Source organism: Oryzias latipes, chromosome 6 (assembly GCF_053564925.1).
Source record: "Oryzias latipes strain Hd-rR chromosome 6, Olatipes_Hd-rR_3.1".
In the NCBI taxonomy this organism is placed as follows: Eukaryota; Metazoa; Chordata; class Actinopteri; order Beloniformes; family Adrianichthyidae; genus Oryzias; species Oryzias latipes.
The window spans coordinates 17,305,377-17,321,661 of NC_136242.1; the positions used below are offsets into that span (position 1 = coordinate 17,305,377).

At 38.6% G+C, this 16,285-nt stretch overlaps 1 protein-coding gene across 25 annotated transcripts in view; it reads right to left on the reverse strand.

The window, feature by feature from the left end:
* The window catches only part of plekha5 (pleckstrin homology domain containing, family A member 5), a 125,197-nt gene that overhangs the window by 43,079 nt on the left and 65,833 nt on the right, over nt 1–16,285 (reverse strand). For 17 of the 25 annotated variants that reach the window (XM_078949324.1, XM_078949328.1, XM_020703912.2 and 14 more), the window contains exon 4: nt 4,810–4,893. In XM_078949324.1, coding sequence (XP_078805450.1) covers nt 4,810–4,893 — 84 coding nt within the window. Of the gene's footprint in view, nt 1–4,809; nt 4,894–13,448; nt 13,710–16,285 lie in introns of those variants that run through there. The other 8 variants (XM_078949333.1, XM_078949331.1, XM_078949330.1 and 5 more) reach the window with 1 other exon arrangement.

A 16,285-nucleotide genomic window follows, 5' to 3' on the forward strand; every position in this document is an offset into this window, starting at 1 on the left:
TTATGTAGCTTTCCAAGAACCCGTTGGACTGAGCAGATCCAGGATGTGACACGTGTCACTAGTTCAACAGAAGTTGCATATAAACAAAAGTCATTCTAAAATTTAAGCATTTTAAGTACACTCCACCTTTAAAAATTTATTTTGTGTCTTTTAGAAAATGTTTCCATAAAACCCTAAGAGTTTTAAAAGCCAAACTTTAATTGAGTCAGGGAGCCATTCTTGAAACTTAGTGCCTAACTAAGAAACAAATAACTAATAAAAAAATCTAATTTGACTCCAAACATTCATCAAAATGTTTGTCTCTTCAAAAATCAAAAGCTCTGAAACACCAATGATTGTCTTCTCTTGGATGTTCATTGAAAAGCTCCAATTTATTCTAAACTGCTTCTGTAAAATAGCTTTCTTCAAAATTCTGAGTCAACGGGTGAACCACTTTGCCTGGTTTCTAAAATCACTAAACTTTGAACAACGCGAGTCAAATGTTGAGATTGTTGCTGAATTATGGTCTGTTGTCTGGTGTTGGAGCCCTGTGGTTTCAGGCTTGCGATGGGTGTGCCACATGTGTGGAGATAAACAAAATCTGGCTTACATAGTTGAACAAACTAACTAAAACAAGATGACATATCGCTTTTGGTCGTCAATGTGTCTCAGTCATCTCAGATCCTGCTGACAGAGGGCAGAGCTGATCATGTCTGTGCAGTTTCAGATCATTTTTTTTATTTCTTATTTAAATATGAGGCGGTTCCCAATGAAAGACACAAAGAAAGAAGGATAAAAAAAACAGTTCCTTAAATGAGTTCCACCACAGGATAACCTCAAGTCAGTTTTCAGTCATCATACAAACATTAAGTAAGTTTTAGCAGAAAACTTAATTTCCTTTTCCTTTTTTTATAGAATAACACAATACAATTGTTGTATGTTAAAAGGTCAAATACAATGTGATTGTCCAGTAAAAGAAAAGTTGTGCATTTCTAATAAAAAAACAAAAAAGAAATCTAAACTTTGTGTTACTGTAGACCAGGGGTGCTCACACTTTTCTTGCATGCGAGCTACTTTTGAATCAACAATGTCTTGAAGATCTACACATATACATACAAAGACAGAAAGCAGCGACTATCATATGTCATATTCTGTTGTAAACCGTGCAATGCCGGGAGTATGGCATTTCAAAGGTGCTGCTGGCTCGTAATTATCGGGCGAGAACTGCAGAGTCGATAGCAGGAGGAGACACGGCGGCCCGGGCTTCAATAAACACTCCAGCTGTCAGGAGTGGTCTTCTGCCGGGGACTTGACGTGCCGCATGGCAGAAAGCGACTTTCTGATGACAAACAGAATTTGTGCTCAGTGAATTTAAACACGCATGTGCAGTGACGTATGTTTCACTGATTGGCCGTTCTGCATGTCAATCAAGTCCCGTACTTCTTGGTAAGGATTTTGATTCGCTTACAGATTTTTTAGAAGTACATTTTGATTTTTTTGGTTATTAATCTTTGCCAGCCTGCAATCTACCCTCATGTCCTTGAAGATCTACCGGTCGATCGAGATTGAGCAGCCCTCCTGTAGACACTTAAGTATCAGTATCGGCAAATACTGGCTATCGGCCACAGTTGCAGGGGAGATATCTGTTATCGGTATTGGCCGGAAAAGGATTTATCGGCCCATCCCTAGTGACAACTGATTGTTCTAGAATTCTGCCATTCATAAAATATTGATTTACCAAGGCCTTATTTTAATCTTTCACCCCCTGCTACCTAAATACTATCACTAAAAACAATAAAACATTTACACGCTGTTGCAAAGAATCCTAAATCTAAAAACTACAACTTTAAAGTGTTTTTGAATACTCTAAGTTAGGGCTGCACGATATGAGGAAAACTCGCGATTTGCGATATTAGAGATTAATATTGCGATAACGGTATAATTTGCGGTATACAAACAAATAACAAAATAAACAAAACATCATTCCCATTTCATTGCAAAAGTTAAAAAATTATACTCCAAATGACCCTCGTTGACATAGGAGACAAACATCTAACATAATAGGCCTCCATCTGATTGGTCAACAAGGTGAAGGCGTCCATCCGATTGATCAAATGCATAAAGGGATTTATTTGATTCGTTAAATGCTTCAAGCTGCCTTAAGGTTGTATTAACACATTTAAGGTTTACGATTTATTGCGATTTTCACTGTCTTTTGCGATATGCGTATTGCAGAGCTGGATATTACGATAACGATAAATTTGTGGTATATTGTGCAGGCCACAAAGATTCCACACAGATGCCTTTTAGCCGACTGGGTACAGCATAACTGCGTGGACCACTTAAGACAGGAATGGACATATAGCACTGATGAGGCGGGGGACGTCATGCCCTCACATAACCTCAGCTGTAACTCACACATCAGAATATAGCAGAGTTATATATAATCCTTATGTAATGTATACACAAGAGTTTATGTCAAATAGATCAGAGCTTCTGGGCGGCAAAAATAAAACCCTTGATTTTTTTGAAATTCAAACAAATAAAAGAAAATTACAACAGGTCTTGTAATTAGGAAGACAAATGCAGGGATAATAGATTTGGTTAAGTCTGTTTCCAATTTTACAAATGAAATAAAAAGTCATATTTACTGTTAATAGCCAGCTCAATAATGCATCCTAACTGCAGAACTGTGTCGACTGTGCACAGGAAGCCATCCTGCATCTCATTATTACATATCACCATATGGATTTGGTGCAGAAAAGCAGAAAAATGTCCCAAGGAAAGAAGACCGCTTTTCTTTCTCAGACTTGGACAGAACTGCTAATTGAACAAATCTGGAGTCATATTCAATTACACACGCTTGTTTCATGGTTATATCCTTCATATTTTCCATCACTTACCCCCCATTTTTTTTAAGATAAAACAAAGTACTATTTTGTGATGTTGAACTGAAACTTTTGATGACAGCCCCAAACTGAGGCAAAGATTTGTGTTTTGGATTTATTTAAAGTGCAGAGGAGATTAGACAGAGATTTCCAGCCAGACCTCCTTATCCCTGTGGCAGCTTAAATCCGTCTTTGCCTTTTATTACTCAGGACCACCCCCCACCCACCCATTACTTTTTTGCAAGAACCCGGCCAGCAGTTGGCTGATATACACCATAATAAACCTAAAATAACTATCAATCAAGCAGCTGGTCCACCACTTGGCTGTTATGTTCCCCAAATCAACCTTCTGTACAGACGCAGCACATTGGCAGAAATATCTGGACGATAAAGGCCTTAATTTATGACTCAGATATCATCTTACACTGGCAGGTGATGCTTTGTGGTGTGAAAAACTGCAGCAATATGAGAGTTACACAAGGAGGGAGAGGAATGTCACAAGAAAGTGCAGTGTGACATTTCTGGCATGACAAGCTTCTTCTAACCCGTCTCCTGATTACTACATCTCTTCTGGAAGAAAATGCCACCCAATAGGATCTAGAAGGGGGGACAGGGGTTTAACACATTACAGAGAACTTCTGTGGAAATGTTGAGAAAATCCTGATGGGCCATGAATATATAAACATACATGTCCTCATACACAGAGAGGTTTTTGTGTCTTCAAAAAAGGCTTTTTATGCACGAAAGAGATTACATTTTGAATTTTATGGTTGGGTTTTGAGTCAATGTGGACTCTAGTTGCTTTGGACATTGAAATGTAGTGATAGATACAAGAAAGGAAAAAGGTAAAATGTAATTGCAATGTTATCAAGAAGCCCAATCAGCATTGTTTCAGTCCTTAATCAAAGTTTCAGAGAGGTGTGCTTCAGCTTTTGCTGTAGCTTAAGCTGCATCTGGGGTCTAAAGCCGTCGGCAGGCCGACACAAATCCACAGAACAGAAGAAGAGCTGATACGTGTTGCTCAACACTGAGCTCTGCCTCTGAGTGAATCTTCAAAGATGGTGTTACTGTCACTTTGTGGGCTGTGAGGAGGGCTTGTGAGGGCGGCAGACAGATTAAGTTCAGCATGTCTGTGTTTATCAGGAATTCTTTGAAATTGAACTTGATTTTGCTGCTCAAAACAATCATATACTTCCTGACAGTGCCTTCACTGAACTAAGTAGAGCCTGATAAATGAGAAAAGATGTCTATTGAATATTAATTTACAAACACTGCAGATGATGAACATTTTAATTTGCCTTAATGTAGGGAAAATGTGAGCCACTGCACTCCAATTAATTACTGAAAGACCCACTGCAAAGAAAATAGTGTTTTTAGTATTTTTAACATGTTCTTGTAGCAGTTTTCACATTATAGAGGGCATATATAAAGAAAATTAAGCTTAAAATTGCATTTCTGAATTTATTTTTATTCCAATTTTTGTGAATTAGGAGAAGATGAAAAACTACTGTTGGAAATGTTCGATTGGGGATATGAGGGGCTGTAAGGTAATGTGTGAGTGTGTTAACAGATGGGTGACAGGAAGTGGGGGCGGTGCTACTCTGCACCAACAAACAGGATAATCATAATTAAAAGACCACTTGGAATGCCTTAAAAATAGATAAAAAGATGATCGGAGTGGGTCTTCAACACATTATTAGGAATAAATTAGGATTAATAGCTAGTTTTTGTTAACATACAGAGAACGATTATGAAGAACTGTTAAAGACTGAAACATTGGATCATGAACATAACAGAGAGGGCATTGAAATGCAGAAGCTGCATAACTGAGAATTAAAAACACGTTCCATGGAGGTTACAAACGAACAATTTTAGACTGTAATACTGTACAGCCAAAACATGCATCCCAGTGACTTTCTAACAGTAAAAACAAGAGACTTACTGTTCGTTGATGACAAAGATACAGTTGTCTTGTGAGGGCAGGCCTGAGACAGGATGCTTGCAGGTCACTTTCCTTTCATTGTGGCTATTGAAAACAAAACAAAAAAAAAGGATTATTAGAAATTAGAAATACTTGGAAAACCATGAACTGATACCTTAATGAAATTAAAACCAAAACTAAATATACAAAGAAATTCATGAAACGTAGACCTCTAATTAACAACCTTCAAGCTCCTGAGCCATCATCCCTGGTGTAATAGTAGTGGCACAGATGTGACCCACTCATCCCTTTAGCCAGTTCCAGCAGTCCACACTCCCTTCAACAGCAGTACAAAGACCCACAGACTTTAGAAAACTGGAGTCAGCAGCTTTCCGGTACGGATAAAGTCAGAATTGTTGCTCAGAGGGATCTGCCATCTCTCCAGCAACAAAAATGACTTTTATTGGTGTTTAATCTCACAAGTCAATATTGCTTTAAAAATTGTTCTTTCGTCAGTTTTTATGCAATCTTGACACACGAGTCCAGTGTGAGTCCACTCTTCTTTTGAGGCTCCTGCTGGCTTCACGTGCTGGATAGCTGCTCCCCATTTCAGCCATAAACAGAAGAGAGTCGGGTTTCAACCCAAAAATAACAGTTTTTAAACACGGGCTACTCGTGCACTGAAAAGAGCGAATACCACGAATGAAATGAGGGTTTTAGTTTCAGTTTAGCTTGGAAAGTAGCGGTCTCCACAGCTCTGCTCTATAATTACTAGAGACACTGTTGGCAGCAGAGCTCACGATGTGGTATTGCACAGACCAGTGGCACTGTGCTTCTCTGGTATCCTTCACATATGTGAGTACAGCTTCCACACAGACTGGGTACAGATTTAAAAAGGGGGAACGAAAAAGGCCTGGATTTGCTTCTTGGGTACAAGATTGTGGGATATTCTTTAGGGCAGTACCTACAAGTCTCAGTTACCATTTTCAAATGGCAATTTTGTCACTACTATCACTTCTTTTTCTTGAAGTCCTAGTTTTGAAACTACTGCTTATTCTTCATAAATAAATTTACACTTCATGTTTGTTTTAATGTTTTGCTTTGAGATGAACAGAGTTGGAAATCTTCAGAGCTTTTCATTACTAAAGGAAATGGGGTTACTCTTAAACGTATTCATGACCGAAACTCTTTCAGGAAATGTTTTATTTATGACTTGACTTCAAACTTAGCAGAAGTAATCACTTTATTCACATATGCAAATGTTCCTAAGGCTTTTGTTCATGTGTTTTTTAGTGATCTGGAGATGCCAGAATGGATCACCAACAAAAAGAAAATACCCACCAAACGATGAGGCAATATTTTTGTATGAAAAGTGAACAAGAACAAAAACTCTGTTATCAGTAAAGCCAATCTAACTTTGAATTTGAGCTCTAAATACCATGAGCTAATTGTTATTACAGCTTCCCTTAGTTGTATCACTGCTGTTGTTGAGCCAAAGCTCTGTATTAAAGCCTTAGTCACAACTACCGTAGATTTGTGCTGTCTGCAAGCAAAAAAACCTGTATGGGAATGCAGGGCGCCGCACAAAACAGCAAGGTTTTAAACCGCTCAGTGAGCCCCTAAAGCAAAACTGTTCACACATTATTTTCCTATGAGCATGCTGTGGGGGACAGGTACAACAATTCTTGTACAACACGCAAGGATCCTTAAGGTGTGGGGTACAGATTTCTCATTTTATTAGACCCTACCCAAAATCCTGCGGACTGTGCAAGGGGCAGATAAGTGCTCCTCATGAGATAAGTGTGGGCACCATGCTTGCAGCCTGACTGTTACAAAATAGGAAATTAGACAAAGCATAGCTTGTGTGGGCATCCTACAAGTGTCCTACAGACACTTTCATTTCAAGTGCACGCCCCTTGCATGTGGCATTCATGCTGGGTCAGTAAGAGGCCAATATTCACAATTTCCTAATGACATTTAGAAATCCATACAACAGCCTCACCACAGGGTCGGGGTTGGGCACGATACACTTACAATACTCATACATTCCATATTTATGACACCCCTTAAAGTAGCCGTAAAACTCTCAAGGGACCTTCGAGACACACCTGCACTCCCCTCCTGTCTAGGACCTTTCACAGGCCTGGACAACCCAAAAACCCACAGCACCTGTATGGGTCAACCCAAGTATGAGTGCATGTGACTAGGGCTCGAGGTACAGACTATACACTCCAACTTCCACAAGTGAAATAAAATGACAAACGTTACAGATCCTACTGTAAAAAAAGGAAAAAATACAAGAAGAATAAACTCAAAGGAACAAACTTAACATTAGATTTGACAGGTCCTGGCACAATTGACATTTGGGTCTGTCTGTGGCCATTTTTGTTGTGCAACCATGCCATCCACCCTGTGAACATGTCACAGCTCAGTATAATAAAACTATTTTGTCTATGTGGCTTAAACTCTTTTACAAAGTAAGCCTTTTTGTGCTGGTTTTAACCACAATGGGACAATTTCACAGTCGAACACTAAAACCAGTTTCCAGGGAACTGTTCCTCTCTAAAGCTATTGCCTACCAAACATTCAGTCTTTGTGGGAAAATTTCTTAGCTCATCTTTTCATCCTCTCTTCTTCTGCAACATACAGTATGAAAGAGTGTTAAAACCAGCACCACACACAACAATATAAAACAAAAAGCCTAGAATCTAAAATGCTTGGAGATATTAAAACTGCACAGGAAGGCTGAAATAAATGACTTCTTTTCTTTTTTTAAATCAAAGCTAAAAAAAAACTTAGGCCTTACATTTACTTAATGCATAATTTTAGCTAAAAGAGTTTTACATAAAAAAGACAATTAACTTTTACATATAAAAGTTAATGTTCAAAAATATGTTAGTTATTGCTTCATACAAAACAGACAATATTTTTATTATTTACATGTTTTTCAGGGCAGGGATGCCACTCTTTCTTTCAACGCAACACCTATGCAACCAATGACATTAAAGATTTTTATTATGATACATATAATTGTAGGAATACAAAAAATCTGCAACAACACCTTTTAAAAAGAAATTATACAGAATTATTTAAAAAAACGTTAAATTCTCATGCAGGCACACCACCTGGCACCTGACAGTGTATATGCGGTTTATTTTTGTGGGTGGAAATAATTCAAACTTTTCCAACATTTTCCAAGAAAGATGGAAAGAGTTTTGGAAGCACAGCAAGTAGGTGGTAAAGTCACAGGCTGGCAAAAAAGAACAGCAGGGTGAGAAATTCATTTAGAAATGTCTAACTTGACAATTAAAATGGATTAACAGAAATGCTTTTTAATTTTCAAAATGTAACTGCATCAAATGAGGAGATAGCATTTGCGTTTTCACATCCACCCTGCGAATAGTATCATAATTCAATTCAACTTAGCATTTCCAGAGGGGAGGCGGGGCGATGACGTCATGGCTAAGTCCGTGTGTCCGGCTGCTAAGAGACACAGACATGTCTAGGAGCAGCTTTGTGTTAGTGGCAGGGGAGAGGGCTTTGTGATGGTTGTTCTCCCCAGATGATTGTACACAGCTTCTTCTTCTAGGACTACATAGCAGCATTTCCGCCTTATGCGGTCCGGAGTTTGGAAGCACAGCGTCCTTCAGAAGTCCCGCTGCCGCGCGGTTCGAAGCTTCTCCCTTGGACTTGCTCTTTGAACGGCGCTAAACTGGCCCGCTAGCCCGGAGAGAAAGCTTGTCCGGGGTAGCTTCGAAACGCAGGAGGAAATGCTGCTCAAAGACCTTAGAAACTCTCAACCATCATATGAATTTGTGTTTCCGGTGGTGTCCAGACAAAATAAAGGCTGATGTTATTCCCACATATTTACATCCAAGCTGGTCATTGCTGGATTGGCCGCCTGGAGTTCTGTTCCTCCATGGCTAATATTTTTAGCATGCATTAGCATAATGCTAAGTGACAGAATAAGCGGTGTTGAAGTAGAAAATGAAAAAGCATTTTGAAGGATTGCTTTTTCATTTTAATTTTGAGTCAAAAATTCATTTCCATTTTGAAATTGAAAAAGCATTTCTGGTTTCGACTTCTATTTTTAATTATGCTACAAAATCGCTTCCATAGTTTATGAGGAGGACCTAGTGTATTTTGCAAAAGGTTCCTTGTCCTCAGATGGGCAGCAGTGCCAACAAAGACTAGGAATAATGGCTTGACCACCCATCAACGTGTTGGGGTTGGGCACTTTTCTGGCCTTGTCCACAATAATTAGCAGTGAGCTGCAGTAATAAAGAGCTTAAGGTCTTGGGGTCACTCCAGTGCTCCACTAGCTAAGCTTTTATTACGTGGAGTGGGTCTTTGATCCGGTGCAACCCTTCTAAGGCTAAGACAAAAACCAAAAGACTCTAAGAAAGGCCCATATAATAAAGACAAAGCGGAGAGACTTCAGGAAAACGTGTGTATCTTGTTTCCTGAGTTTAGTAAGCTTGTGAAAAACTGCTGAGGTTTAGCCGATGTTGAACCAATCTAATCTCTTTAGTTAGAATCTGTCATCTGAAAAAAATGTGATCAAATACTAGATAGGCAATATAAAATACATGACCTTACCACATATTATGACCTTATTTTATTTTACTTGAAACAATAGTTTTAGTCACATCGAAGTCCTAACTGTTGGGACTATTTTAAATCCGGAAAATTGAGAAGAAGAAGCAAATCCCATTTGCATCTATGACACATTAAAGTCCCACTCAGATCATCTTTTGATCAATTTAAAAGCACTCCCAGTGGTCTTTTAACTATGATTATTTTGTGCAAAAATGAAAAAAATGAAGAAGAAAAATCTGTCGCTTTTTGAGACCAAATTTCTGCAAAAGGCACGAATTCATTATAAAATTCAGCTCTGAGTTGTGGGTGGGGCTGTTGGCGAGGAGTAAGCCTGCTCCTACTTCCATACATTTATCTATTTACACTCTCTCCAACTAGCTTTCAGCCCCTCACAAAACCAACTTAAAATTATTGGTGCAACAACAATGGCGAGCAATGTTGTAGATTTCCAGCTGTACAGTTTGGAGCCAGATGGCAGCTCAGACGAGGAAAACAAATATGTACATAGATGTATTTGTCTGCAAGTAGATGCATTAGAATGGAGCAGAGCAGGGAGCTTGTGGTGTGCCATAGTAGCTTCTACATCAAACCTACAATCTTTTTCCAGCTGCATTTTTGCAGCTGCTCCGGATTCACACAGTTTGAATATAACAAAATACTCAGAAATGCAATGTAAAGCTTAATTTTCTTGACATATTTCCTCCATTAGGAGAAAAATGCCACAAGAACATGTTAAAAACAGCATGATTTTCATCATCAGAGTGGGTCTTTGAAGAAATAGGTCATTGCTGTATAGAATGCAAAAGTCACATTTTTGATTGACATAAAACTCATGGGTCCTGTTAGGCTGTGATTTTCTGTTTCTTATAAAAATGGTTTAGTGTTTAACTGTTCTTCTTAACAGCAAAATATTGAATATTTTTACAAAGAATAACAATAGAGATTGGATTATCAATAAAGCAGGTTTGATCACAATGTTTTAACATTTTCAAGAGTAACATTTTTAGATACATGTACACATACATACCTGAGCAATATAAAACCTAGACCAGATCTGCAAGGAGGAACTTGACGATCCCTTAAACGACCCCGGCTACAATCACACAACACGGTCTTTTGGTGTAACCAAGGTCTATTATTAATGCATACAAAGCTAATCCTGTTATACAGGACTTGAACAGATCTTTTGACAAGGCCGCTGAGAACAGATTCCGGGTTTCCATATTATCACTCCTAACAAGCATGGAAAAGTGTTGGACTGCCGCGGCACTTTTCAGCACCACACAGACGCTCACTCAAGGAATGAAAAGGCTTCCTTACAAAGGTCGAGCTGAATAAGCAGAATGGGCAGTTTATGTTTATGGGAGGGCATCGAGGGACTAAAAAAAGGAAGGGAAAAAAAGCCTTAAGGGGGGCTTTCAGACCTACTGACGCTTCATGACATGAAGTAATATGCTGTCAAAAACGGGAATCCCCAAAATACCTAATAAAATATTTACAACACATGGTTATGGTTTCATTTGGAGGATCAAAATATTTTGAGGAGAGAAAAATATCAATTTGGCTTCTTGACTCATAACAAAGTATATAAAAATGTTTTTAAAAAAAGATATTTAATAAACAGAATAACTCAGGAATATTAGGAACATATCCCCTCTATGTTGATCTCTGACAAGTTTGACAGCAAATGAAGAAAAAGTCAAATCATATTAAACTCAGACTAGCTACAGCTGGAACCCTGATGAGGTCTGACGTTCATTTAGACCTTTATGTTTAACAAGTGAATCCAGCTGCTCATCTGATGCATGGATTCGATTTGCATCTCGCTCATTGAATCATAGCCGTGGCTGAGTGACAGAAGGTCACAGGAACAGCTGATCAGGCAACTCCAGAAGATATCAGGGCCATCATGAAGGAAGGCATCTTCACCTTAAGATATATATATATATATATATATATATATATATATATATATATATATATATATATATATATATATATATATATATATATATATATATATATATATATATATATATATATATATATATATGTAAAGAGAGAGAGAGACATATGTATTGTCATGCTGCCTGCAAGATGGCAACAAGGCTGCCTCGTGAAACTGAAATAGCAGGTCCTAAAGCGTCTTTAATGAATCACATTTATTTTCACATCGAGTCACATGAAGTTTCCACCTCGATTTTCAGCCCCTTGTTAACTACTCACTGTTCAATTTCAAGGTTCATTTAGAGACAACTGCAGGCTTGCATACAAAGTAGCTTCATCAAAAACAAGTCCTTTTTTTTTTTTTTCGGGGGGGGGGGGCATATCTACACCTTTTCCAGATTTGCTAAACAGGAAAGAAGCAGCTATAAAATCAAGTCTAGACTCTTGTCATTAAGGTCAATTCTTTTGGAGAAATACCAAGGGGCAATAAAAGTACAACTGCAACACAGAGGGTGGCACTTCCAAGTTTTCGTGTAAAAACCTACGTTTTGCTGTGTTCGTGTATTTTGAAACTAGACTTCTGGTAACAAATGAGAAGTAACATTTACTTTCAAGTGATGATTCCTCTTTCTACAGCCTACACTGGTAGATTTAACTGATCAAATTAAAAAAACACACACAGAACTGAAAATGTTGACCCGCAAACGGCCACAGGCAAAGGTCAACAAAATCTCTGCAAAAAGAAGCATGTTTTTTTCTTACAGGTTTAATGTTTGAGTCAGATTTCAGACCTGGTTTAGAGGTTTGTCTGTAAGCAGGCACAGAGTCAAAAATCATAAGGTCTTTTTTCATACATTATTACCACTGTGTTTGTGTCTTCTTTTTTAACTATTCGACTTTTCCTATTAACTCAACTGTCTGCCAAACAGGATTCCAGGATGGTTTGATGTCAACATGATTTTGTTTTTCTTATGGTTATGTTTCCTCAGAAATACCATTCATACTTCCATTAACAAATAATCTAAAAAAACACAGTTCGATTTTGGCAAAGGTAAACAAACATACCAACACGACGACGACAGAATGTTGCTTGAAATGGCATGATGGGAAACAAGGTATTGAATGACACTTGTGAATTTCTTTTTTTTTTCTATCTCTCTCTTTCAGGAGAAAAAAATGTGACGGAGCATCATTCTGGTATTTGGTGGCAAACCTTCACCTAAATTTTAGGAAGTTAAACTAATGCCAAACCCAGGGGGAAAAAAATAAAAATAAAAATACAGTTTAAGGAAACAGTAATTCCATGAATAGTTTTGTGGCTCATGCATAAAGAAGAAAAGAAAATACTATAAAGAGAGTTTGTAAATGTTTAGGATAAAATTCTGGAATATATTAATTACAAAGTCAAGTCAGAATGCCAACATTGATGTCCAGATGCAGCTCAGTACTGCAAGTCATTAAAAATGTGGGGATGCAGATGATCCGAATGAGAAGAGAAGGACCGATTCACTTACAGTGTAGCAAAGACAAGTATTCAGGAGCAGCACATTCAGCCAGCCTCTATAAACTATGATACAATGTCAGGTTCAACCAAAAAACCGACTCACATCACATGTAGATATAAGCACCTGACAACACAAAAATAAAACTATTACAATTGTACTAAATCTTTATTACGAGATCAGTCTGATTGGAAGTTGTGTTAAAAAAAGCAACTTATGGATAAAAATGTGCAAGAAACTAACACAAAGAAAGAATAAATGAGGATTCAGGAAAAAACACACAACTGTAATTTTCTGTTAGGGGAAAATGATAAAAACCAACAAAAAATTATTTGTTAAGATTAAAATTTGTTAAGATGATCGCATACAACGAAGCACTCTAGCTAAAAAAACAAAAATAATGGATGGATCACCAACAAATGTAGTTCTGCTGGCAGAAGAGGCACAAATAAATCATGTGCAGTTTTTTTTTTTTTTTATATATATATACACGAAGCTCCACGGGACATCCAGAAAAGCCGCCCGGGACCCTGGAGCCGAGCACAGCGCTGCATCCACCACCACAATCAATACAATTATCAAGCCTGCTGTGGCCGCGTCTGCAGTACTTACAAAGAAGAGCTCCCGGGTTTGCGCGGTCCGGGCAGGCGCAGAAAAATAACAGCAGACGGAGAAACAGTCGACGTATCCAGATGTGACAGGAGGATTTAAATTTAAAAAAAAGAAAAAGAAAATAAAGAGCGCAGATTGTTGTTTCAACAGGAGCGTTCGTCCGCGCGCTCTTCGCTCCTGCTGCTGCTGCTGAGCTCGCGGGGCAGATGAGCTGACTATGCCGCGTGCGCCACTAGTACAAACAAGCCGAGAGGCGATGACGTCATAGACCGGATGTAAAGTGGGCAAAAGTGGCTACTGAGGCCGTACTTCCTCACAGCTATTAAAAAATGTATGACTACCATCAAGCTGGGACTGGAAACATAAATGTGGTAAATACATTTACATTAAAAATGTTTTAAAAAGCTGAAAAAAGTGAAAAAGAAAACCACTGAGCAGATCTAAATATGTTATTCCTTAGTTTTTCCACAGTAAGACTCTGTTCAGACTTGTCACCAAAATAAAACTGAGATGTTATTTTATCACAGAGCTCTGGTTTTTCTGGCATGTTCAGCCTCAGATGGGCATACCTCCCTCTGCTCAGTTTTCAGCAGGTTCTGACAAAGAACTATGCTCAACATTGAACCAACCATGGCTGCACCAACCTTAAAGCTGGTGAGGTATGCAGCAGCACTGTGGTGAAGAAAACCCATCGGCCTCCTCCAGCCCTGCATCTACAGAGACTGCATGCTAACCAGCTACATCACTCCTTGGGAGGCTGCTAATGCTTCTGAATGCAAATCTTTCAGGAGAATTTGTGAGGTGTGCAGAGAAAATCCACCTCCTCCCCTCTCCATAAAGGACGCTAAATTACTAACACCATCATTAGGTATTCCTCACCCCCACCATAGGCTGTTTAGCATGTCAACCAATGGAGAAAAAGAAAACGAGGATGTCCAATCTGGTGCAAAAGCACCAGCTTCTAGAGCTTCCCCAAACTATCAGACAGCTCCATTGACAGTTTTTGAGAACTGGATCGAGTGAGTGTGACTCACTTATAGAAAATGACTTGCTTCTGTATCCAACAAAATGAAGTCAATTCAGTCAGCATTTTTTCATGATATGGACGTCGGTATGTTAGAGGAATCGTCAGTAAGCAGTGATTGGTTCAAGTCGCTTGATGGACGTCCAAACCCCTACCACACAAAATCAGTCAATCAAGCGCTTCAAGTCTTTGTCGTGGGATCACATTTTATTGAGGCATCTGATTGGCCAGTTTATTACTTAAATCATTTGCACTATAGAAAATATATCATGAAAAAATAGAATTAGCAAGAACATGTAGGAAAAAAAAGCAGAGCGAGAATGGTTATTGCCAAATATGACTGAGTAATAGCAGATAGTAGAGTTTATTTCTCAATAGAAGTCAATGGGATTTTGGCTTCATGGAACCAGCGGTACTTTTAAATAGGAAGTACAGAGGGAGGAGGGATTAATCAGTCCAGTGCTCAGATACAGTCAATAGACAAATCCCAAATAACCATGATTGCACCACTGACAAATAATTCAGTCACACTGTACTTTACTGTCACACACTTTACTGTGACTCATGCTCACCCAAAGCAATCTGTCTTTGCTGCCGCCAATAGGGATGCGTACCATTTTCAGTTATTCATTATTTGTTGTTTATCTTTTGGTATTCAAGTGCTTTCTATGCTGCTGTGTATATGTCTGCATATCATGTAAGTTATTGTTAGCATCTCCCACGCTGCCATTCATTCTGTGTATGCTGCTCCTTGGCACTCTACCTGCTCCTAGAAATACTTTATTTTTATCACAAATCAGTTGTAAATATTGCTTATTTTATAAACTTCCTCTGGAGTCCTAAAACAAAACTGTGTCCTCCAAACAGATGCAGTTTCATGTTAACAGTCTAACTTTTGAGCTGGTTGATAATGAAATGATTAAGAAGGATCCTTGTGAAAATTAGAGGTAAATTTACCAAAGACATTCCAAAGAGGCACAGAAAAACCTCTAAAGCTCCATTTGTCTGTAGTCATCCCAACTCAGGAAAGAGGATGAGAATCATTAGTTTCAACAAGATGAATTGAGGGAAAGAAAAAAAGTGAATATCAAGTGGTTCCAGCAGGGATCCTTCAGCTCTTGAGAACATGAAAGTCAGGACAATGACCTCAACCCCAACCAAGAAGGCAAACAGCGCCTGCACTCATCAACCTGCTGGGAGCATTCAGAGCTGGTCAATGCCCTCTTAGCATTGGATTTGTCTCCCCCTCTTCTCCCTTAATGACACTTGATTATTTCTTGGGTTTATACTAACTCCCAAAGTAAAGCTTCAACACAAGTACGCTAAAATACTAAAAACATATTTTATGAGATCAAAAAGAGGAAACAGAGTTTGTGTGACATGAATGTTACCAGCTCTCCTGCATAAATAATGCATAAGTATGCCATTACAAAGGGGGGGGGGGGGGGTCTGCATGACAACATTCAGTCCTTCAACTATCCTTGGTCCTCTGGGAGGTCTTTGCATGTAAGAGCTTGAAGACAGTAGACATGGCTACCACCTGGGGTTTAGAATAGATGCCATTTCCCAAGAGGGAAAGTGGAATAGAGAGTGTCTGGAGGACATGTGGCATTGTATGTAATAACCCACTACTTGGGAGATAGTGAATAAAGAGATGCACCAATAATAAAAAAAAAAAAAAAAAAAGGAAGAGTCAAAGGGTAAAGTTAAAGCAAGCTGTTCAGCCATCTGTTTGTGTATGTTATTTTTGATGCTGTTAAAATGGAATGACTGACCAAATCCATGTCTGAGGCTACTGATTTACAGACGCCAT